This window comes from Chiloscyllium plagiosum, unplaced genomic scaffold (genome assembly GCF_037043375.1).
Source record: "Chiloscyllium plagiosum isolate Xiang-an unplaced genomic scaffold, Cpla_swu_hap1 HiC_scaffold_10, whole genome shotgun sequence".
In the NCBI taxonomy this organism is placed as follows: domain Eukaryota; kingdom Metazoa; phylum Chordata; class Chondrichthyes; order Orectolobiformes; family Hemiscylliidae; genus Chiloscyllium; species Chiloscyllium plagiosum.
Window position 1 is genome coordinate 112,211,932 of NW_028270148.1, and position 23,070 is coordinate 112,235,001.

Here is a 23,070-nt window from a genome sequence, read left to right on the forward strand (position 1 = left end):
TTTTGTCACAGAAAACTGTTGGTTATACTAATTCAAATGCCATAAGATAGCTGAGGCAGGAAGTAGAATAAATGAGAGAGGAGTAAATGAGGTGAGGACCGTCACAGAGAAGCAGACACACCAATGGTCTGTGTGGGACACAGGAGTGGTGGCAGTAAGATTAAAAGAACAGACAGATCAGCAATGAAGCAGAAGAAAGTGATAAGGATTAATTTGTAAGGGGAGCAAACAGGTAATTTCTGCAGCTGATGATATGACTGCAGGATGGTATGTTGGCGTCCTGGATGTCTAGATTAAGAATGTCATGGAATGCTGCATGGCATTCTGAAGAAAGATGTAGAAAAACTGAATTTGTAATCTGTGTTGAGACCAATGACATAGGGAGAAAAAGTAATAAGGTCCTGAAAGCAGACTTTGGGAGTTTAGTAGGGATATGAAAAGTAAATCATAAAATGCAGTCATCTCCACATTATTCATAATGCTACCCAGTAGTAAGTATAGAAATAGAAGGATAGAGCAGATAAGTGCATAGCTGGAGAGATGGTGCGGAAGGGAGGGTTTAGATACCCAAGACGTGACATTCTAGGGCAGTTGGGACTTGAAACAAGTTGGTTAGGCTGGAACTGAACAGGAATGGAGCTAACGACCTCACACAGAATCACAGAATCTGTACAATGTGGAAGTAGGCCATTTAGTCCATCAAGTCCACACCAACCTTCCGAAAAGCATCCTACGCAGACCCACCCCCCACCATATCCCTGTAACAATCCATTTGCAGACTCAAGGCAGAGTGGCACGTTGAGTCCAAAACTGGCTGAGAGGCAGAAAGCAAAGATGATGTTAGAGAGCTTTTTCTGAGAGTGGAAGTCTGTTTCTAGTGAGATTCTGCAAGGCTCAATGATGGGGCTCTTGCTGTAGTGAAGGGGTAACCTTTTAGAACTAAAATTAGGAGGAATTTCTTCAGCCAGAGGGTGGTTAATTTGTGGACGCCAGATCATTGAGTGCATTTATGTCAGAGATAGATAAGTTTTTGATTGATAAGGGGAGTAAGGGGTCTCATCTGAAGTATACCGATTGAATGAACTCATCCAGGACTGACTTGCTAGCAGGGCAGGTAAATAATGTGGTTCGTTAAGAAGGCATATGGGACACTTGTATTCTATACCTGGCCAATAAAGAAAAGAACAAGGATGTTATTGCTGGAACTGGTTAATTGGAATATGATACTGGTTAGGCCACAACTTAAGTACAGTGACTAGTTCTAATAACTATATTATAAGGTGTAGGGAAGATTTACCAGGATGCTGCCTGGACTGGAAGGTCTGAGCTGAGGAAAGATTGGATTGGCTGGGTAGTTTTTCTTGGAGCAGGAAAGGTTGAGATGGGATCTGGTAGAGGTGTATAAGATTATGAGGGGGCATAGATAGGATAGGTATGAAAATACTTCTTCTCATTAGTAGAAGAGTCAATAACCAGGAAGATAACACTTAGGTTGAAATAAAAGGCTTAGAGAAGAGTTGAGGAAAATCTTTTCACCCACAAGGTGATGGGTGCCTGTACTTTCTTGCCTAAAAGAGAGGTGGAGCTAGAAAGGGTTATGACAGTGAAGCAGTATTTGGATATTTACTTGTGTTGCCATAGCGTCCAGGGATATGGGCCAAAGGCTGGAAAATGGAATTAGTGTAGTCAGATCTTTGTCGAATGGCGTGGACACAATGGACTGAATGGCACCCTTCTGGCTGTAAATATCTATGACTTTATAAAGTATCATACTGCAGTAGGAATGGAAATAATTTGGAACAGAATTCTGAGGCAAAGTTCAGAGGATGCTTTATTCTGCATTTGTCTGTACTATATCTGACCTGGGAGCACTTCATGATGACACTGGATGTTTGAAATGCCCTGACTGCTGTTCTCTACAGGCGCCTCTCACCTTGATGAGATCAGTTGCTCATGTTTCAACTCTCATGATAGCTTTGGCACAGTGACATTGAATGACATGTATCAGTTTGATCAACTTTCAAAGTTGGATGGTATCACAATACATAATTTTCTATAGCTTAACTATATTCTTTTGGAGCACATTACTTCATTTAGATAGATGATATCAGAGTTTATCCCTTTCAGTTTACCTTGGATGGTATTATTTGGCAAGGTAATATCAATCTACTTTAATATGATCCAAAATACTGTCAAAATGCATTAAAAAATAAATTAAAATCAGGTATCTTTCAGCACAGCGTACGTTTTTTAAAAATACCAAGCTTGATCAAAGTTACAATTTGTCAATTAAACATTTTTCCAGAGATGGCCTCAAGCATGAACAGAAAAGATACATTCTCATTTGTAAGCCAATAAATGTGAAGATAAAAAGCAATTATAAACGACTAGTTTCCTATTTAAAATCCAGTATGCCAATTCAATTAAAAAAACATCTGTTAGGTTATTCATAGCTACAGAATGTTCTACAAATCACTTAAAATGTGGTAAAATAGTTGCTCCCAAACTTCAATGTTAAAGAGATTGAAATATTTAAATTCTGTAGTTGCTATTTTCTGGTTACTGAAGTTGAAATGACGCACGCCTACAGTATTGCTATTCGCGTGTCTCCATAATTGAGACAGACAGCAGCCAGACTATCCTAACCATATGGATTCAATCTGGCAGCTTGGGTTGTCATGTCGCTCAGCCTTCTCTTAACATCTGAAGCTGCCAGGCAGCCAAAAATGTCAATATGTACAGATTTTAAAACATATATAACATTAGCTGATAGCAGACCACCACATAATATAAATATGGATGATGCATCAAGTTCTCAAACTGCACCCACAGTTTAATTCAAGCCATCTATAATCTAACAAAAATCAAGGTTGTTCATAAAATGAATCTCTACTTTAGATTTCCATAGCTCTGAATTGGAGCTGCACTTCTGAAGAAGGAAGAGAGATAGAGAAAGGGCTGAATGTTCTTTCTTTACAATGAAATAAAAAGCTTAAGTTTCATCTCACTAAAGTATATAACAATTGTAAAACGTGGATGTGTCAGGTTTTTCTGACCAGACACATTATTTTGATAATTACGTAACATGGGGTGCAACAGAACTTATTTGAGGAATACAGGTGCTGTTACATGGAGATCACATTCTCCAACTTGCAATCATCTCTTCCTTTCCCACCTTTCATAAAAGCAGATATTAATTAAAATTCCTTGACACATCATATTTTCAAGAATGTGCCCAGCCCAAATAATTTTTAAACTGATCAGACAACCCACAATCTGTTAAATTAACCATGTTAATTTTGTGGAGTACAGAAAGGTGCTAAAATCCATCAAATAATAATAAGGAGCCACAAATCAATTAAAAATATTTAAATGTTTCTGTTAAACACCCTACACACAATTTCTTTTACTGAAACTGTGTATAGTTGCATTTTGATCGAGCCAAATATATAGGTAATGTATAACAAAGAAATTCTCAAAAATATACTAATGTTTACCTATTAAGTCAGTAATACTTTGACAAAAGAGGCTCAAGGAAGTAGCATTCTGTCAGAAAGCACTAAACTGCACACACTCTACTAGTGAACTAAACTCCCAGTAAGCAGCCTAACGTTTCACCTACTGCTCTAAGAATAAGTCACTTGATGAATAGTCAGTACTGGGGTCAACTGTAAAGATATATTCCAGTTTTATGGTGGAGAAACAATGTATGTATGATTAGAAACAAGATTCACAGCAGAAAAAAAGTCAGAAAAATTATAATCAGTTTTCCATGTTCCTGTTCCAATAAAGGGATAAGCTCTTCAGCGTTATCCCCTCATAAATATTACTCTGTCCATATAGACAAATTCAGAAGTGACTACTTTGATGTGGGATTCACGACTAGCAACATATACATATCTTGCTACTTCCGATTAAGAAAAAGCTTTCATGGAATTAACATTCTTCCTTATGACACTTGAAAGAATGGCCTTCATTAACTCTGATGTACAATATAAATAGAATGCTTCAAGATCTTTGACAGGGTCTATGCATTGTAGAGGTAAAGAAGTTCTGCTCCACTGCTCAGTCGTACGTTTGTTGGGCAGTCAAGGTGATGAATAATCATGGAGTAGAAAATTACAGGGGTGAGGTTTGCTCCCCTGGAAAGTCAGCAGCCAGTGACAGATTCTGAAGAAATCTGCCCCAGCCATAATGTCCTAAAGGTGGGTTAAATCAATAGATCATGAGATTTCTACTGAACTGGGAGGAAGCCCCATCTGTTGGAGATGTTAACAGCTTCATCAGTCCTGGCAGTGCCAAAGCTTCATACTGCAGACAGTCTCACATTCAGAATCCAGTGGAACCCTGAATACATCAAGTCTGGGCACTTGGTGGGGAGGGTTTGGCAAGTGGTGGAAGTGTAGGCTTTAAATTCCTTATATGGCAGTAGGAAGTTACCACCTACAAGTGGGTTGCCCCAATGTGGAAAGGCCACCCTTCAGAAATTATAATCCCCTTTCTCCTGCACTTTCATAAACTTGTGAAAATGAAACATGCTGCCCAATCTCACCACTCTGTCCATGCTATAACCCATGCCAACTGTATGGGTAGAGTAATACTGGAGTCAACTTTGCTTTTAACCTGCTCATTTGACCTTTAATTATTTATTTACTTATGGTGGGCAGGCTCCCAACTTTGTCCCTTTCTCACTCTCCATATAATGAGGGTGAGTGGAAAGGTGGTGGTCTGGGTACCTGACCTATATTTTGTGGTTCCTTGTTAAAATTACATGTACCACGTCTGTACATGTAATATCCAGCCCGTTAAGACTATTTTGCTCTCTACAGACAGTGGCAGACTGGCTGAATATTTACAGCATTAACTTTTATTTATTTTGGCCAGATGATTAGGGAACTCTGCCTTTAAAGGATGACAGGAGACAAAAAGACAGATAACTATAGGTCAGTAAGCTTAACATTTGCCATTCAGAAAATGTTAACGCCTCTTATAAAAGATATACTAGCAGAGTATTAGAAATGCATAATATAACCAAGCAGAGTCAGCATAGTTTCATGAAGGGGAAATCATGTCTGACAAATTTATTGGAATTCTTTGAGAATGTTATAAACAGGATAGATAAAGTAAATGTAATATATTTGGATTTCCAAAAAGCATTTGATACAGTACCCACATAAGGATGCTTAGTAAGATAAGAACCCATGGCATTTGGGGTTGGAGTGGGTGGGGGGAGCTGATGATATATATATATATATATATATGCATATATGTGCACAGAGAATTGACTAACTACTAGAGGGTAGAGCGTACGATAAAGGGGATATTTTCAGAATGCAGCAACCTGTAACTTGTGGAATGCTACAGGGATCAGTGCTGGGGCCACAATGATTTACAACATATATTAATAACTTGAATGCACGATCGTCAGGTTTGTGGATGATACAAAAAGGGGTGAGAAAGCAAGTGTTGGGAATGACACAGAATCTAAGAGGGATATAGACAAATTACTGCTGCTACGTTTTATGATGAAAAACCAGTGCAAAGCTTTTGATAGTTATAAAAATCAGGCAAAAAAAGACTTTCAACATACTTGAAACACTTTTGATAATGTAAACATTCCAGCTGAATGGATCACAAAAATATTATTAATCAATATAGTCAAAATAAAAAAAGTTATTTGGTCAGTAAAAAAAAACATGTAGATTGTACAGTGGAGTGGATTCACAACCAGAAGTTAGCTTACTAATATTGTTACTTGGGGATGTAGGAATGACTTGTTCATTCTAATAGAGGTTGTTTGCAAGTGATTTTGTGTAATTGCCCACAATATGCTACGATCTATTTTTTTCCTTCAACAAGTTATTAGAGCTTATTTTAAAGTTAATAGCTTTCAAACAAAGAAAATCACTTGTTAAACTCTGTGTCCCACTGATGAGCAAAGCTCTTTCATGCTCTTATGCTTCACTCCCTTACTTGGAATGTGACCACAATAAACTTCATAACCACATTCCAGCCAACAACTTCTACTTGAATTTACATAGTGTCTTTATTGTAGAAAAACATCCTCTAGCACTTCACAGAGACTACTGGTCAAGAAAGTTATACGATTTGAGTGTCTTTTTGGAAAATAAAAATTAGAAAAAGAGAAAGCGCCTTATAAAATGTGAAGCAGTTGAAGTAGATCTGTACTTGATTAAAATCTTCTGAAGTTGTCAAGTAACACTGTCATGTTAAAGGCTGAGTCTTTGAAGTCAGATCCACCATGGATTCAAATATTGTTCCAAATTAAAAATAAAGGTAGGAATCCTTAGGCGAGTTCTTGGAATGTTGGAAAGTGGGGGAGTCAGGAATTGGTATATATACCATCAAAATATAAAGATGATACCGAATTGGGATTGGAGCTGGTGCATGTATGAAATGAGCTGCCAGAGAAAATGGTGGAGGCTGGTACACTTACAACATTTAAAAGGCATCTGGTTGGGTACACGAATAGTAAGGGTTTAAAGTGATTAGATTAGATTAGATTACTTACAGTGTGGAAACAGGCCCTTCGGCCCAACAAGTCCACACCGCCCCGCCGAAGCGCAACCCACCCATACCCCTACATTTACCCCTTACCTAACACTACGGACAATTTAGCAATGACCTGCACATCTTTGTGACTGTGGGAGGAAACCGGAGCACCTGGAGGAAACCCACGCAGACACGGGGAGAACGTGCAAACTCCACACAGTCAGTCGCCTGAGGCGGGAATTGAACCCGGGTCTCTGGCGCTGTGAGGCAGCAGTGCTAACCACTGTGCCACCGTGCCGTGATATGGGTCAAATGCTGGCAAATGGGGCTAGATTAATTTAGGATACTTGATTGGCATGGACAAGTTGAACCGAAGGGTGTGCTTCCATGCCGTACATCTCTATGACTCTAGCTAATAATGTACAGGACTGCATCAAAATACAAGAAGAATTGGACTTCCAAAGAAGGCAACTAAATGGCAAATTAAATTCAATACAGAGATGTATCCTAAGTTACAACATTAAACTTCAAAAAAAGTATTTTATTGGCTCTGAAGCACTGAGAGACATCAGTAGTTACAAAATGCTATACAACTGAAAGTAATGTTTTTTTCTTTTGAAATGAGAGGTGGCTCGGTTTAGTAGCATAAAGAGGCCACTAATCACTTGGAAGGAAAGGAAGATAGAGGAGCAAAGTAATCTGGGAATACAGATGCACAAGTTGTTTGAAGTAGCAACATTGATTGATATGGCCATAAAGCATGTAGATTTATCTTCCCTAAAGAGAGAAAAACTGCTGCTGCTCACTCCAATTCCAACAAGTATACTATTACACCGGCTGTCCACCATTTTTAGAAGAATTAACTTGAAACATTGTGTGGTGTCTGCTTGATAGCATTGAGGTTGTCAGTGATATAACAGGAAGTGAGTGACACTTTCCCTCAGCTAAGATGGCTGGACACACACATTGAAACAGTGGCTAGCCAATTAGTTATGCAAGTTTGAGGAGCATAATGATTTGGCAGTAGGGGGCAGGCAGGGGATTGGCATCGCTGCTGTTGCTTCATGGGTCAAGTGCCATATTTAAAAGACACAAAGATAGGATGTATGCAAGGAGTGGTACTCTGGCAGAATCATCTGATCCCCACCCATTGATGTCTTCTCTGAGACATAGTTGAAGGTAAAAGAATGGCCCCATGGTTCAATGAGAGCACAATGTATGTTTTACTCCAGGATTATTGGGAAAGGTAGGGTGTCCTGTTTCCCAAAGATAGCCATTGGAGGCTCTCTTGCTTGTCCAGACAACCTGCTGATTTGGAGCCTAGACCCCATAATAGAATCTGGGTCTTGTGCCAAAGATTATGAATAAATCTGCTGGGTTCCACAAGGGTAAGTGGCACTTGTAGTTGCAATAAAGGTGACAATCACAAGGGTTCAAGCAGTGTAAGTGGTTGCTTTTTTTTGATTCACTCATGGGATGTGGGTGTTGTTGGCTGGGCCAGCATTCATTGCCCGTCCCTAATTGCCCTCGAAAAGGTGATGAGCCATCTTGAACCACTATAGGCGGACCCACAATGCCATTAGAACATGGATTCCCCCTAGAGTGCAGAGGCATGTAAATAAGGAGATTGGGCTGTAGGCTTCAGCATCAAATGAAACATGTCCTTGCTTCCCAAACACATGCCCACCATTCCAAAGATGCCTTTGTCCTTAGACAACCCTGCTCTCTGCCCCTTAGTCTGCAGTCTCGCTCTATACGACAGCCCTGCCCTGTTATCTTCTAAGTGCCACTATCTGGTTGAAATCACCACCTATCATCATCTTCCCTAAAGAGAGAAAAACTGCTGCTGCTCCTCTAATTCCAACAAGTATACTATCACATTGGCTGTCCACCAGTGTATGTAGTTGTGAATCTGAAAGCGTGTATTTCTCACTCACATATAACGTAATCGGAAAGATATACTTAATACAGGCAAGATTGCCCTTTAATAAGAATATGCAACATGCAGGTGCATGTCATTGGAATACTTAACTTGTCTTTGAATTTCTGCAAACTTAGTTTTATCCCACCATTGAGAAGCTGATTTTTCGCTCTCATTCAATTAAGTTCCTCTGCCTTCCAAGCTTCCTGCTTCCAGGAGCAGCGTATTAACTTATCTCATTCCACAAATGCTACCTGACCTGCTGTGTATTTTCAGCATTTTCTATTTCATTTAAGAAAACAAAAAGCAGAAACTTGGTTGGATCACACAAAGTACTGTGTACAATTTTCATTTCCAGACAAATCGTTCTGCTATAACGTCAGCACAAATTGGCTATAACATAATTTACGAATTGTTTGGATAATGCAAACTTTGTACTGAATGGGTGGAGCATCTTCTACAGCGCGATTTTCTACAGTGCAAGGTTGCAGAGAAACACAACTGTTGCAGCAGAATGACCTGTATTAGCTAAAAGATATTGAAGAACTGGAGATTTACAAACATGTTAATGGAATTGAAAGGATGCAAATTTCAGTTATGTTGGGGAAGACAACTTAAGAGGAGACTGAATTCAGGTGGCTTCATCTGTGATGGTGCCATCTCTATATAGATTCAACCATTCAGGCAAAAGGCAATAGCTCCTTCTTTGGCTTGGCTTTTGGCTTTATTTATATTTCTGGGAAGTTAGTTGGAATATTTTTGATGTTTAAGGTGACACAGAATATAAGGTTTTTGGTGTTTGTATATGGGAATCATTGAGATTCCTACTCTCCATTGTAAAGCTGAAAAAGAATAGGGGGTTTGTCTGTTGGTGGCTGGACGGGAGGAAGAGAAATAAAACAGGGAGCTCCAATTATATTAGTGATGATATGCGAATAAAATTCTTGCTATTTTTACAAGGACAATATTTTCTATTTTCTTATTATTGAGTCACCTTTGTGTTTCTGTGGGTAGATGCTTTGCCTTTCTTTGTCACTGAAATTAGTTTGATGAGAAGAATTTTCAGAGTTAAAATCTTACACAGGCAGAAGATAAGAGCTGGCGTGAGACTGTATATGTGCAGTTGGATCACAATGACAAATTAGTGATGGAAATGTATAGTCCAAATTACATTCTTTGAAATTACCAAGGATTTCAACAGGATGGATGAGGAGAAACTTCATACTTGAGAATGAGTCCAGGCAAGGAGAAATAAATATTAGATAGCAACTAATGGATCAAATAAAGAATTTGTTTGCACATCATAGTGACAAACTGGACAGTGCTGCCACATGGAAGGGCCAAACCTGATAACTTTGCTAGATTTGTATGTCACAAAGACTGACAGATCGTATAAACAACATATCCCAATATTTGCAGGATAATCCCAAATGAGTGAGGAATTATATTGATAACTAATTTTAAAATAGATTTTCGGGCTCAAAGGTCATATATATCACTGTTTCAACTCAACAAACTATGTGACAATTATTCGCTGGTTCATTTCTCAGGGTAATACCTTGGCTTATTAGAGTCAAGTAGCCTGGTTTAAAATTTAAATAATGCATAGGAATTAACTGTTAATCATCATTGAATTGATATATTCTCCATGATATTGCCTCGACCACAATCCACTTCCCATCTAATTTACATTCTCCTTTCATCCTGTAGTTTAAATTGGTATTCTTGCGAATTGTCCTGATGAGTGTGAGATGCAAAGCTTTGATAAAACCTTTTTTTAACAGAATTGAATGCAAATTGTTACAAATTGATTATTCCCTACACTCATAAGAAACCAATTGCTTGATAGTGTTAAATAAACCAGCAAAGGGGAGTAATCAATTTTGCTTGATCACCTATTATGGCAACTTTCTTCACAAAATTATCCAAAGCATCTGGAACACATATGATGCTATTATCCTCCTTGATCTTTTGAAAACTAAATTCCCTCAGCACCTTTCATAAGAGGCCCGTTTCAATCACACATCTGCAAGATTTAGAAGAGAAAATTCCAATCCTGTGCAATACGCATGATTTGGCCAAATTGCTAGGCTTCTTCTCAGAAGTGTGTAAATTGAAACTTTTAAATCAGGTTGCCAAACACCCCACCCCCCACTATCTTCAAACGTTTAAAGTATTAATTTAACAGATTGCCAGCACTTGAGTTTCAACATCCATAAAATGGAAATCACCAAAGCAATTCAGCTGGAAACTCAGGGATTTCTCATTTTACAACTTCAATAGGAATTTGATACATTGGTTTACCCTCTTCCGATGTTGAGTTGCAGTTTATTGCATAATTCCCATTAGGCCAGACTATCCTTCCAATTTTTTTTTTAAACAGGGTCTATTTATTCTTTTCATGTAAACCATTTATTTACTGATTTTTCAACTTTCAAAGTATGTTTCACCCCTCCATCTTCTCTATTTAGAAAAAAAGTTACAAGAGGAATATTACAATGCAGAATCGTAGACATGTACGAAAACAGGGATTTAAAAGGCTATTTCTTAATTCAAATAATTTGGATCAGTTTGAATTTTGCTGAAATTTGGGTTAATGGACAATTTAATGAAAGGCATCATAACCCCATCATCCAGTTAACAGAAAGATCCTACCAACAATCATGTTGAAAAGCATGAATCAAACAAGTATGAGACACTAATCCAATATTTACTTCTCTTCTGAAAATGTCCAAACAGTGAAATTAAGCATGCACATTCCTAAACTTGACAAATTTGAATGATCAAAGTGAGTTTCCAACTTTCTGGGTGGATCAAGAAGATGTTTATTTTGCTTTAATCACAGAAGACTCTTAATGATGTTTATCCTGGCAGTCGCACAAAGATTAAAAATATGCTGCCTGCCTTTTTTTTAAAAAAAGGCTGATACCCCAATTGTCATTCAAGTTATAAATTAAAAAGATTATTTAAGCATGGGACGTGGTTTTGAAGTAAACAGAACGGTCTTTGGGGACCAGCCAATATTTGCTACTCACCAGAAATTTATCGTATTTGTATCAAGGATCACCAACTTTGCCTCATTTTCTTTGCAATGAGGAGGAAATAAGATATCAACATTATAAATTATAATTACCTCCTGATCTTCAGTTTTCGTCTTTTTCTTTCTCTTCTGTTGCCTTTTCTCTTTTTTCTTCTCCAAGTATTGTTCCCATGGAGTCAGTACATTACCTTTCTCTATTTTCTTCTTTACTATTGCTTCTGTTGTTTCTTTCAGGCCTGAAATAAGACAGGACATTTTTAACTGCATGCTAAGATATACAAAATGCTTCGGTGGTTGACAGAGGCTCCAGTTTCAAAATTCAATTATAATGCAAAATGTTACATGATATGAAGTCATCAGGCATCACAGCATCTGAATGATGTGAAGAATTGCAAAGAACGGCCATTAAAGGTGTTCCTATGGAGTGTGGACACTGCACTGCCCTGGTGGTTCTTTCAGATTAGGCCTGCAGAATCTGTTGCTGTGGTCTCTTTGGGCAATGCAGAGTAAAAAGGACAAATCTCCTTTCCAGCACCCCGTCTACCAGAGCCTTCAGGCCCCTATGGATGAAGTGGTCTGATGATTTCCCCCCTCCTAGCATTGTCTTTTGGAATTTTACTGCCAAAAACAATGTGCAGTTACTGGCTGGCAGCTTTTGAAATGGTGAGCAATTGGGGTTTAAATATGGTAGTCTTGGAGTGAGTTTCAGAAGATCCTGGCATGGGTGGATTTTGCCACCCCTGCTGATCACAAGATTGCAATGCTTTGGAGGAGTGATCCATAATTAACAATGTGAACATGGGAGAATTGTGAGAAAAAAGTTGCCATGTTTCACGGCGGGAATCCTGCCATGAAACTTCCCAAAATCAATACTTTTCTAAAATACAGGAAGGTTCAGCCCATTATATGGGTAGGAAAGATAGACAGGATTTATGAATACTTGGAAAACCATAGTTTGATTAGAGATAGTCAGCATGGTTTTGAGAGGAGCAGGTCATGCCTCAAAAACCTTATTGAATTCTTCGATGATGTGACAAAACACGCTGATGAAGGTAGAGCAGTGGATGTGGTATACATGAATTTTAGCAAGGCGTTTGATAAGGTTCCCCATGGTAGGCTCATTTAGAAAGTGAGGAGGAATAGGATACAGGGAGACCTGTCTGTCTGGATACAGAACTGGCTGGCCCATGGAAGACAGAGGGTGGTGGTAGATGGTAAGTATTCAGCCTAGATGTAGGTTTGCTCGTTGAGCTGGAAGGTTCTTTTTAAGACGTTTCATCACCATACTAAGTAACATCATCAGTGAGCCTCTGGCGAAGCACTGGTGTTATGACCTGCTTTCTATTTAGGTTTCCTTGGGATCCAGCATTCAGCCTGAAGCTCGGTGGTCAGTGGTGTTCCACAGGGATCAGTTCTGAGACCTGGATGAGGAAGTGGAAGGGTGGGCTAGTAAATGTGCCGATGACACAGAGGTTGGTGGAGTTGTGGACAGTGTGGAGGGCTGTTGTAGGTTGCAACGAGACATTCATAGGATGCAGAACTGGGCTGACAAGTGGCAGATGGAGTTCAACCTGGAAAAATTTGACATCATTCACTTTGGAAGGTTGAATTTGAATGCAGAATACAAGGTTAAAGGCAGGATTCTTGGCAGTCTGGAGTATAAATGTCCATAGATCCCTCAAATTTGCCACCCAGGTTGACAGGGTTGTTAAGAAGGTGTATGATGTGTTGGCTTTCATTAACAGGGGATTGAGTTTAAAAGCCACAGGGTTATGCTGCAGCTCTGGTTGTGTCCTGGTTAGACCACACTTGGAATATTGTGTTCAGTTCCGGTCGCCTCATAATAGGAAAGATGTGGAAGCTTTAGAGAGTGCAGAGGAGATTTACAAAGAAGCTGCCTGGACTGGAGAGCATATCTTATGGAAAAGCTTGAGGGACCTAGGACTTTTCTCATTCTCACACTCAGAGTCATTGAGATGTACAGCACAGAAACAGACCTTTCAGTTCATCTCGTCCATGCCAACCAGACATTCTAACCTAATCTAGTCCCATTTGCCAGCACTTGGCCCAGATCCCTTTAAACTCTTCCTATTCATATATCCATCCAGACGCCTTTTAAATGCTGTAATTGTACTAGCCTCCATCATTTCCTCTGGCAGCTCTGTGAAAAAGCTGCCCCTTAGGTCCCTTTTATATCTTTATCCTCTCACCCTAAACCTATGTCCTCCAGTTCTGGACTCCCCCACCCCAGAGAAAAGACCTTATCTATTAATCCTATCCATGCCCCTCATGATTTTATAAACCTATAAGGTCACCCCTCAGCCACCAACACTCCAGGGAAAACGGCCCCAGCCTATTCAACGTCGTCCTACAGCTCAAATCCTCCAAGCCTGGCAACATCCTTGTAAATTTTTTCTGAACCCTTTCAAGTTTCACAACATCCTTCTGATAGGAAGGCCAGAATTGCATGCTATATTCCAAAAATGGCCCAACCAATGTCCTGTACAGCCGCAACGTGACCTCCCAACACCATATTCAATTCTCACTCACTCTTTCCTTAAAAAAAATGGTATTATGTTTGCGACTTTCCAAAAGTATCCTGGCAGGTCTACTGGAGTTTATCAGCTTTGGAGCAAAGAAGAATGAGAGGTAACCTGATAGAAGTATACAAGATGTTGAGAGGCACAGATAAAGTGGATAGCCAGAGACTTTTTCCCATGGCAGAAATATCTATCACGAGGTAATTGGAGGAAGGGTTAGGGGAGATTTCAGCGGTCAGTTCTTTTGGATCAGAAATTGACTAGCTTAAAGAAGACAGAGGGTAATGGTTGATTAGAAATGTTCATCCTGGAGCTCAGTTAGCAGTGGTGTGCTGCAAGGATCTGTTTTGGGACCACTGCTGTTTGTCATTTTTATAAATGATCTGGACAAGGATGGGTTAGTAAATTTGCGGCTGACAGGAAGGTAGGCAGAGTTGTGGATAGTGTGAAAGGGTGTTGTGGGTTACAGAGAGACATAGATAAGATGCAGAGCTGAGCGGAGAAATGGCAAATGGAGTTAAAGGCGGAAAAGTGTGAGGTAGTTCACTTCAGAAGAACTAACAGGAATACAGAGTACTGGGCTGACGGTGAAACGTTTGGCAGTGTAGATGAACAGAGATCTGTGTCCAGGTGCACAAATCCCTAAAAGTTGCCACCCTAGTTGATAGGGTTGTTCAGAAGGCATATGATGTATTGGCATTTATTGGTAGGGAGATTGAGTTTCAGAGGCACGAGGTCATGCCTCAGCTGTACAAGATACTGATAAGGCCACACCTGGGGTATTGTGTACAGTTCTGGTCATTATAGGAAGGATGTGGAAGCTTTGGAAAGGGTTCAGAGAAGATTTACTAGGATGTTGCCTAGTATGGAAGGAAGGTCTTATGAAGAAAGGCTGAGGGAACTGAGGCTGTTTTTGCTGGAGAGAAGAAAATTGAAAGGTGCTTAATCAGGGCTTTTAAGATAATCAGAGGGTTAGATAGGGTGGACAGTGAGAGCCTTTTCCTGGGATGGTGAAGGCGAACATGAGGGGACATAGCTTTAAATTGAGGGGTGATAGATCTTGGGGGTAGGTTCTTTACTCAGAGTATAGGGGTGTGGAATGGCCTGCCTGCAACAGTAGTAGATTTGCTGATGTTAAGGGCATTTAAATGGGCATTGGACATCCTTAGGGACAATAATGGAACGGTGTCGGTTAGATGGGCATCAGATTAGTTTCCCAGGTCGGCGCAACATCGAGAGCCGAAGGGCCTGTACTGCGCTGTAATGTTCAATGTTCTATGTTTACTCAGAGTGGTGGGTGCGTGGAATGCATTGCCAGCAATGGTAATAGAGTCAGATACAGTAGGGACATATAAGCGACTCCTGGATAGGCATATGGAAGTTAGTACAATGAGGGGTATGTACATTAGCCTGATCTGACAGTAGGATAAAAGGCCAGCACAACATCGTGGGCCGAAGGGCCTGTACAGTGCTATACAGTTCTATATTATAAAACAGTGGGCAATCTAGTCAATTATTATCGAATTATCCTACTCAAAAACCAAGAATAAATTACACAATGCAAAAATAAATCTATTATGAGCAAGGAAAACATTGCTGTGCACCATCAACAAATTATGGACAGTTCTTAGCTGGCAACATTTGAAATGCACACAACTGCAAAATGCTTGTCTGTAGAGGGCTGTCAAGACTGAATTGCTAAGTATATTAGACACTGAGCTAGGCAGATTTCCTATCATTAAATAATCAAGGGATTAAGACAGGAAAGGAGTTGAGAATTATCAGGTTAGCCATGATCCTATCGAATCACTGTGTAGCCTCAGTAGGCCGAATGGCCTCCTCCTGCTCCTGCATCCTATTGTCTTATTATGGAGATTACCCAATCTAAGCCATTACCTTGGAAAACTTTATCACTCAGTTGTAACCAACTCTCAGAATCTACACCACATTACTAAGTCAGAATTTGGACCCAACGTTCCTTCTCGCACATTTCTGGTTGGGTGCAGGTAAGCTGGAAGGCATCCAAACAGTGCTTTGTATAACCCAAATCCACCTGGATGCTCAGTCCAATCGCATTCCCAGTTTCCGGGTACAGGCCTTGATTTCATTTCATTTATTTATTGTCACGTGTATTTTGGTACAAAAATACAGTATAAGGTACTGTACAGAATCCCTACTCTCCAGCACCACCTTAAAACACAGGAAACTAAACTAAAACATAGAAAACAAAGGCGGAAAAAAATAAAGGAAGTGTCTCCAACTTTACAGTCCTTCTTGTTAAGTGATCAGTCATGGGCCATGGGGCTGGTGGCCAGGTAGGAATCTCCTTTGCCGTGCCACTATCTGAATGAAAGTAGTCACTCTTCAGCACCTTCTCACCTCTACCGACACCCTAGCCACTATGAATTCTCACTGGACCTTGCCAAAGCAGATGCAACCATTGCCACCTAGTACCACACTGACCCATACTCAACTCCACCGTTGCCATGAGTCCACTTGGGGCCCAGCTCACTAATGCAACAGCTGGAGATGCTATTAGGGCTTGTACTGGGCCTAAGTCACCTCTGCCACTGTCTCCTCGAATCTGCACTGGACGAAAATGCCATCAGGAAACCAAACTCGCCTCTAGTGCGGCAACCATCATTCTGCCTCAATGATGCAGAGCTGGCAGAAACCCAAACTTGTCCCTGACGTCACTGCTACAAGTCCACACTGCTGGGCCGACGTGCTAATGCTGTCGCCGTGACCAAGCTCTTCACAAAGTAGTAAGTAAAACTATTTTTTCCTTTTATAAAAAATTTTGAGGAGAATAAAAGATAAGAAACAAAAGAAAAGTGAGTGGAGCAGAGGAGCCCCAGACTCAGAGGCCCTACTACAGCCCCGTCTTAACTCACAACCAGTGTTCAGAGACCCCAACCCAATCTTTGTCCTGCTGGTACCATACAGGATAGTAATTTACCTTCTGATTTTCCAGGACCCACTCATATTCTGTGACTTAAATGGAGCTGGATGCAAAGTTTCTTTCAGGTACTTGTGCAGAAGTTATTCTGAGACCCAGAAAGATGCTAAGAGTGGGAAGTCACATAAGAGTAGTTTCACCTCCTTTCCTTGGCTGTCCAACACTCACCCAAACACTCAAGTTATATTCCTCGGAAACCTCTCAACAACACTAAAGGGGTGAAAAACAGTTCACCAACATTACTTGGTTTTAATTTGAGGCCTGATGCACAGGTCTTTGTCAACGTCTCCCATTTTCTCAATTTCTATGGTGTGCTTTTCATTGCTGCAGCTGTTCGTAAGGTCGTTCTTTCTCTCGCCTTTAGTATTCCTTTCCATTTTCTCACTGAAGAAATAGGCATCAGTACTGACTCAGTCATATCATTGGTGCCTAAGTCAGAGGTTGGACAGCTCAAGCCTCACTCCAGAGAACTGAACATATGAAATCAAAACTGACACTTTATGGCAGCAATAAAGGAGCTCCATAGTATCAGTGCTGTTGTCTTCAAAAATATTAAACTCTTCCTGGTGGAACATAAAAGATTCCATTGGAATATCGTGAAGAGGAGGAGGGAGATTTCATTGGCCAACCTTGAACCCACAAAAAAAAGTCAATGAAACCTATTATCTGGACATTTATCACACTACTCTTGGTGAGACCTTGATGTGCATTAGCTGTTTGTTGCCTTTCCCCACATTACTTCAAAACATACTTCATAAGTACTCAACATTTGGTGCAAATCTTTTCCATTGCCTCAGTCACATTTACATTCATAGTGGATATGGCTACAACCCAAACCTTGTCTGTTATTTTCCAAGATGATAATGGCAGCATTGTCCGTTTTTGCACCATGTTAAGAACTACTCGCCCAAACTGACCAGTTGAGAATTGATTCTTAAACAGAAATGGATTAAGTAATAAATACCAGAGATGGAGACCATAACAAAGTCTAAAATGCAAAATAAATATCTGGCACTTCTGTTTGGAAGTTCTTGATTATTTATAACACTTAATTCAATAAAGTCAAACTCCATTAGTTATTATCGTTGTAAATTGTTAAGCCACATTCTCATATTCTTGCACATGCAAACTTTAATTATGTCCCATCAACAAGAGATTCCTGAGCTGCACAAATTATTCAATGCCAGAGAATACATCCAGTACATAAACCCGAGGAATGGCAGTTTAGTATCAGATCCTTTCAGATCTTAATTCTCAATGCCCTGGATAACTAAATCAATATTTTGTTAAAATTTCTAGCAACAACTAATTGACTTCTCTTTTCAAAAAGAAAAATGTTTTGTAACAATGGCAAAGGCTAATTGTTATTTGAACATAGGATAATATCTCATCACTGGACCTAATTTTATTACTCATAGTCAGTACATGGTCCCTCACAGACTGGACAGCCTTATTCGGTCTATCCATGTTAACAATTTTTATTCAAAAACAGAAATTGCTGGAAAAGCAATTCCTCAATATAGTTTGAGAAAGTTCTGAACAAGGATCACTCGATCCGAAATGTTAACACTGATTTATTTGCACAGATGCTGCCAGACCTGCTGAGCTTTTATGCAATTTCTATTTTCGTTTCTGACTTACAGCATCCACAGTTCTTTTGGTCTTTTAACTGTTTTTATTCTTCCTTTCCTAAATTAATTTTACTTGAGTTCCAAAGAAGAATTACTGGATTTGAAACGTTAATTCCATTTCTTTCTCCCCTAATGCGACCAGACCTGAGTTTCAAATTTTAAATCAATACTGTTTATCATCATAGCAAAGCATCCACAATAATTTAGATTAGATTAGATTAGATTACATTACAGTGTGGAAACAGGCCCTTCGGCCCAACAAGTCCACACCGACCCGCCGAAGCGAAACCCACCCATACCCCTACATTTACCCCTTACCTAACACTACGGGCAATTTAGCATGGCCAATTCACCTGACCCTGCACATCTTTTGGACTGTGGGAGGAAACCGGAGCACCCGGAGGAAACCCACGCAGACACGGGGAGAACGTGCAAACTCCACACAGTCAGTCGCCTGAGGCGGGAATTGAACCCGGGTCTCAGGCGCTGTGAGGCAGCAGTGGTAAGAAAAAAACAGCTAACCACTGTGCCACCGTGCCGCCCACAATTTATTGGCAGCATTCTGGAGATTGATCGATCTTATTATGAGACATCAGTGGTGAGAAAAAAAATACCCTGGATGGCGCATTTTCAAGAGGAAAATTTAAATAGTCAACCCAGTCATCTTTCTTTAAACTCATTACCAGCAAAGGGCCAAAAATGATCTTTCCCTTATTTCAACTGGCATGGCCTTTGGCTGATGTTAGTATTGAAGTCCCATTCTCTGGATCACTTATTATGAATTGCAATTCCCTCATATCTTTACACAATCTGATATTTCCTGAACATCAGATAGAGAAAAGTTTCATAATTCCTATCAGCTGCTCTTGAGCTTTGCGATCCTTTGCTCTTTCTGGAATTTATGCCGTGTCCAAGTGTTGGTGTATCTATTAGTTCATCAGTTACCATTCCAAAGGCCTCAGTCAAAGTTAAAAAGGCAGCATTTCAGCATAAATAATGAAAGTTAGAAACCACAGACAGCGATGTTCATTCAAATAACACTGCCTTGTAGCTTTAATATCTGATACCTTTCATTTATTAAAACAAGCAATATAGGATGAACACCTGAGAAAGTATTGTGTTTGGAGCTTTTGCTGGCATACACTGCCAGAGGGAAATTTGAGCATTTTAGAAGCTTACCCTGAGCCCACACATTAGATGGCAATTTTCAGTACTTGCTCTGCTATTTCTAATGTCACATCTTTTAAACTATGTTACAATTTAGGATTTTTAAAAAAAAATTATTTTGTGTCTAACGAATGCGTTCAAAAGAAGCTCATAGTCCAGGAATTGTAATTCCATTATTACAAGAGGAGACTTTTGCAGTTATCTGAAAGAATTCTGGTAAATGTTTTATATTTCATCTTCACCAAAACAAAAAGGAGAAATAGCAGTGAACACACAGCTTTCCTCTAATTTATTACAAGCAAAGGATCTAGAAAATTCACCATAAATGCTATCTAGATAGTAAAAATCAATTTTTTTTACCATTTTAAAAAAATTCACAGGATGAGAGTGTCATTGGTTAGGCCAGCATTTATTGCCCATACCTAGATATCCAGAGGGCAGTTAAGAGTCAACCACATCGCTGTGGGTCTGGAGTCACATGTGGTCAGACCTGGTAAGGATGGCAGTGGCGGGATTCAAACTTCCGTCCCCAGACAATTGCCTGGGTCTATGGATTTATACTGTCCAGCGATAATATGACTAGGGTCATGTTATAGTACTTTTAATATTTTACACTATTACTTTTCATTTTAAGTTCAAAACCTTCCACTGCACAGCCTACAAACCTTTCTGGCCTTTGTAAATATTTGATTTATATTGATAATTGAAAGACGTAACAGCGACAAAATGACTGTTTCAACCAGAGGTAGTGTAAACTGGGAACACACAGACACACAGCTTATTGGTACAACAAAGATCTCCATTGCTTACAGAAAAGGTGATCATTTATTTACTTTATGCACTGTAACTGCTGACATATATACAACTGGAGAGCAAATATCCAAACACGAGATAAATTAAGTCAGCTTTAATCAAGGTCATGAAGTGGAACATTGCTACATCTGGGCATTACGTCTGTTCGTGCCTTTCCTACTAACAATGTGTTGAAGTTGTTCAAAATTTTGTATAACCCTCTCATGAAGTTTTGAAGGTGGTTGTTTGTCTAAAGGGCAAAATTTCATAAACTGCTCAAATGCAAGTAAGATTAATGATCATTCTAAGAATTAACTTCATCATCAATGCACAATTCTTGTAACGTAATATATTATTTTTGTCACTGTGTGCTTTTCTTGTTCATGTCATTAAATTAGCAGCAAACACCCTTCTTATATTATCCAGAGTGTCTACCATATGGAGACATTTAACAATCACAGGACAGAGTGAATTTAGTACACAAAGCGAGAGATATGCGCTGTATCATCAAAACAATCTGTCATATCTTTCATCATCGCTTTGATCTTTTATCAGTTCTCAACTGTGGCAGAATAGTTCACTTTAGAATTTCCTGCAATCTTAACAATTAAAAATGTTTTAAAAGTGGCAATGTGCCTGAATTGGAGTATTTACTTGGGGGTTAAGCAGAATTAAACCAAAAAATGATTTCTCAATACTTATTCCAAATGCTGTTGCTTCCTGGCAACTATTCAGTGCCAAAAGTAATAGACTGGGATAGTATGAGTCATTACTGTATTTTCACAAGTAATTCTAACACAGGTAAACAAAAAATTTTAAAGTAACTATGCTGATCAGTAAAGTAGCAATTATGATCAAAACGATAAAGCTAAGAGCTCATAAACTACCCTTACATCCCCACCGCCTTGTTATCAATAAGAATTCTTTTCAAAAATAATGCACAGCATTTGGAAGACAAGATTAAGGAAGTGTTATACAATATTACAGAACTCTGGTGAGATCCCACCTGAGCACTGTGTACAGTTTTGGTCAATGAAGGTTTACTGGATTAATTCTGGGAATGATGGAATTGCACCATGAGAAAAGATGGAGTAGAATGGGCTAATGCTTCCAAGTTTATAAAATTGAGAGGTGATTTCATTAAAATATACACTAATTTTTTTTGTGGGGTGATATGCTATTTCCCAAGTAGACAGTCTAGATTTAGGAAGAGTTTTAGAACAAAGGTTTGACCATTTCAGATTGAGATAAGGAGAAATTTCTTCATTCAAAGAACTGTCAATCTTTGAAATTCTCTACCCAAGAAAGTTGTGCATGCTTGGTTGTTGAGTATACTCAAGACTAAGATCAAAAGATTTTTGGACTTGAAAGGATTGAACAGGAAGTGATGTTCAGGTTGAGGATCAGCTAAGGTTTTAATAAGAAGTGCGGCAGGCTTGAGGGGGCTTACTGCCAACTATGGTTCATTTTTCTTACTTATTCGTCAAATAGGGCAATGTGCATCATTACAACCTTCTGGACTTCTTATTGAGTTCAACACCTTCAGATTGTGAACTCACTCCCATTTCTTCCATTTTAGCTTTACTTGTGGCGTTCTCTATTACCATATCCTGTCTCCCCTCCCCCCACTCCAGTGGGACCATCTGTTCTTTCTAGTTCTGCCATTCTTGCATACTGATCACTTAATCTGCACTACCAGCGCCCTTTCTTTCCCAACATTCTAACAGCTGCCCCCAACTGCTGCATCAATGCTGTCCCTCCACACTTCACGTCAGCTCTGATGAATAGTCATCTAGGCTTGAAATGTTAGTTTGTTTCTTTCTCCACTGATGCTGCCTGACCCACTGTGGTTTCAGCATTTTTTTGTTTTCAGTACAGATTCAAGCTTCTGCGGTAATTTGCTCCTGCATCATTACAGTGAGCCAAAACAGCATGCTGCTGTGGATAGGATGAACATTAGGTCGAGTTCCCTTTTCAGATCCACCTTGGCGCCCAGGAGAAGACAGGATTGTGGAAGAGAACAGAACTGATCTCAAATGCAATGCCCTCTCCTGAAGCCAATACCTTGCAGCCTCAAACATGAAGAATGGCCATTTGAATGGAATGGACCCATTTACACCCGACAAGTTACTGCTTCAGAGACAAAGCTGAATCAAGTTGTTCAAAACAGGTCTGTTGTAACAACAACAATAAAAACAAATTCAAAGTGACGTAAATCTGCCAATAGTATCTGTGAATTACAGTAACTGAGTGGGCTAATATCTCAGGTTGGTGGGTAAGAGCTCAAAGGTAGAAGACAGAGGTTGGTGGTGTTTTTCAGACTGGAGGCCTGTGACCAGTGGAGTGCCACAAGGATCTGTGCTGGGTCCATTACTTTTCATAATTTATATAAATGATTTGGATGTGAGCATAAGAGTAAGTTTGCTGATGATACCAAAATTGGTGGTGTAGAGGACAGCGAAGAAGGTTACCTCAGATTACAACAGGATCTTGATCAGATGGGCCAA

At 39.6% G+C, this 23,070-nt stretch overlaps 1 protein-coding gene and 1 long non-coding RNA gene across 3 annotated transcripts in view; one reads left to right on the plus strand and one right to left on the minus strand.

The window, feature by feature from the left end:
* Positions 1–23,070, plus strand: part of LOC122553100 (uncharacterized) — a 64,602-nt gene that overhangs the window by 17,731 nt on the left and 23,801 nt on the right. Inside the window, exon 2 of one of the 2 annotated variants that reach the window (XR_015758542.1) lies at positions 22,437–22,773. The exons of the other annotated variant lie outside the window; for it this stretch is intronic. This is a non-coding gene — a long non-coding RNA (uncharacterized LOC122553100). Of the gene's footprint in view, positions 1–22,436; positions 22,774–23,070 lie in introns of those variants that run through there. 2 annotated transcript variants of the gene reach the window in all.
* Positions 1–23,070, minus strand: part of esf1 (ESF1 nucleolar pre-rRNA processing protein) — a 77,214-nt gene that overhangs the window by 9,160 nt on the left and 44,984 nt on the right. Inside the window, exon 10 of the mRNA XM_043696627.2 lies at positions 11,568–11,710. Coding sequence (XP_043552562.2) covers positions 11,568–11,710 — 143 coding nt within the window. The remainder of the gene's footprint in view (positions 1–11,567; positions 11,711–23,070) is intronic.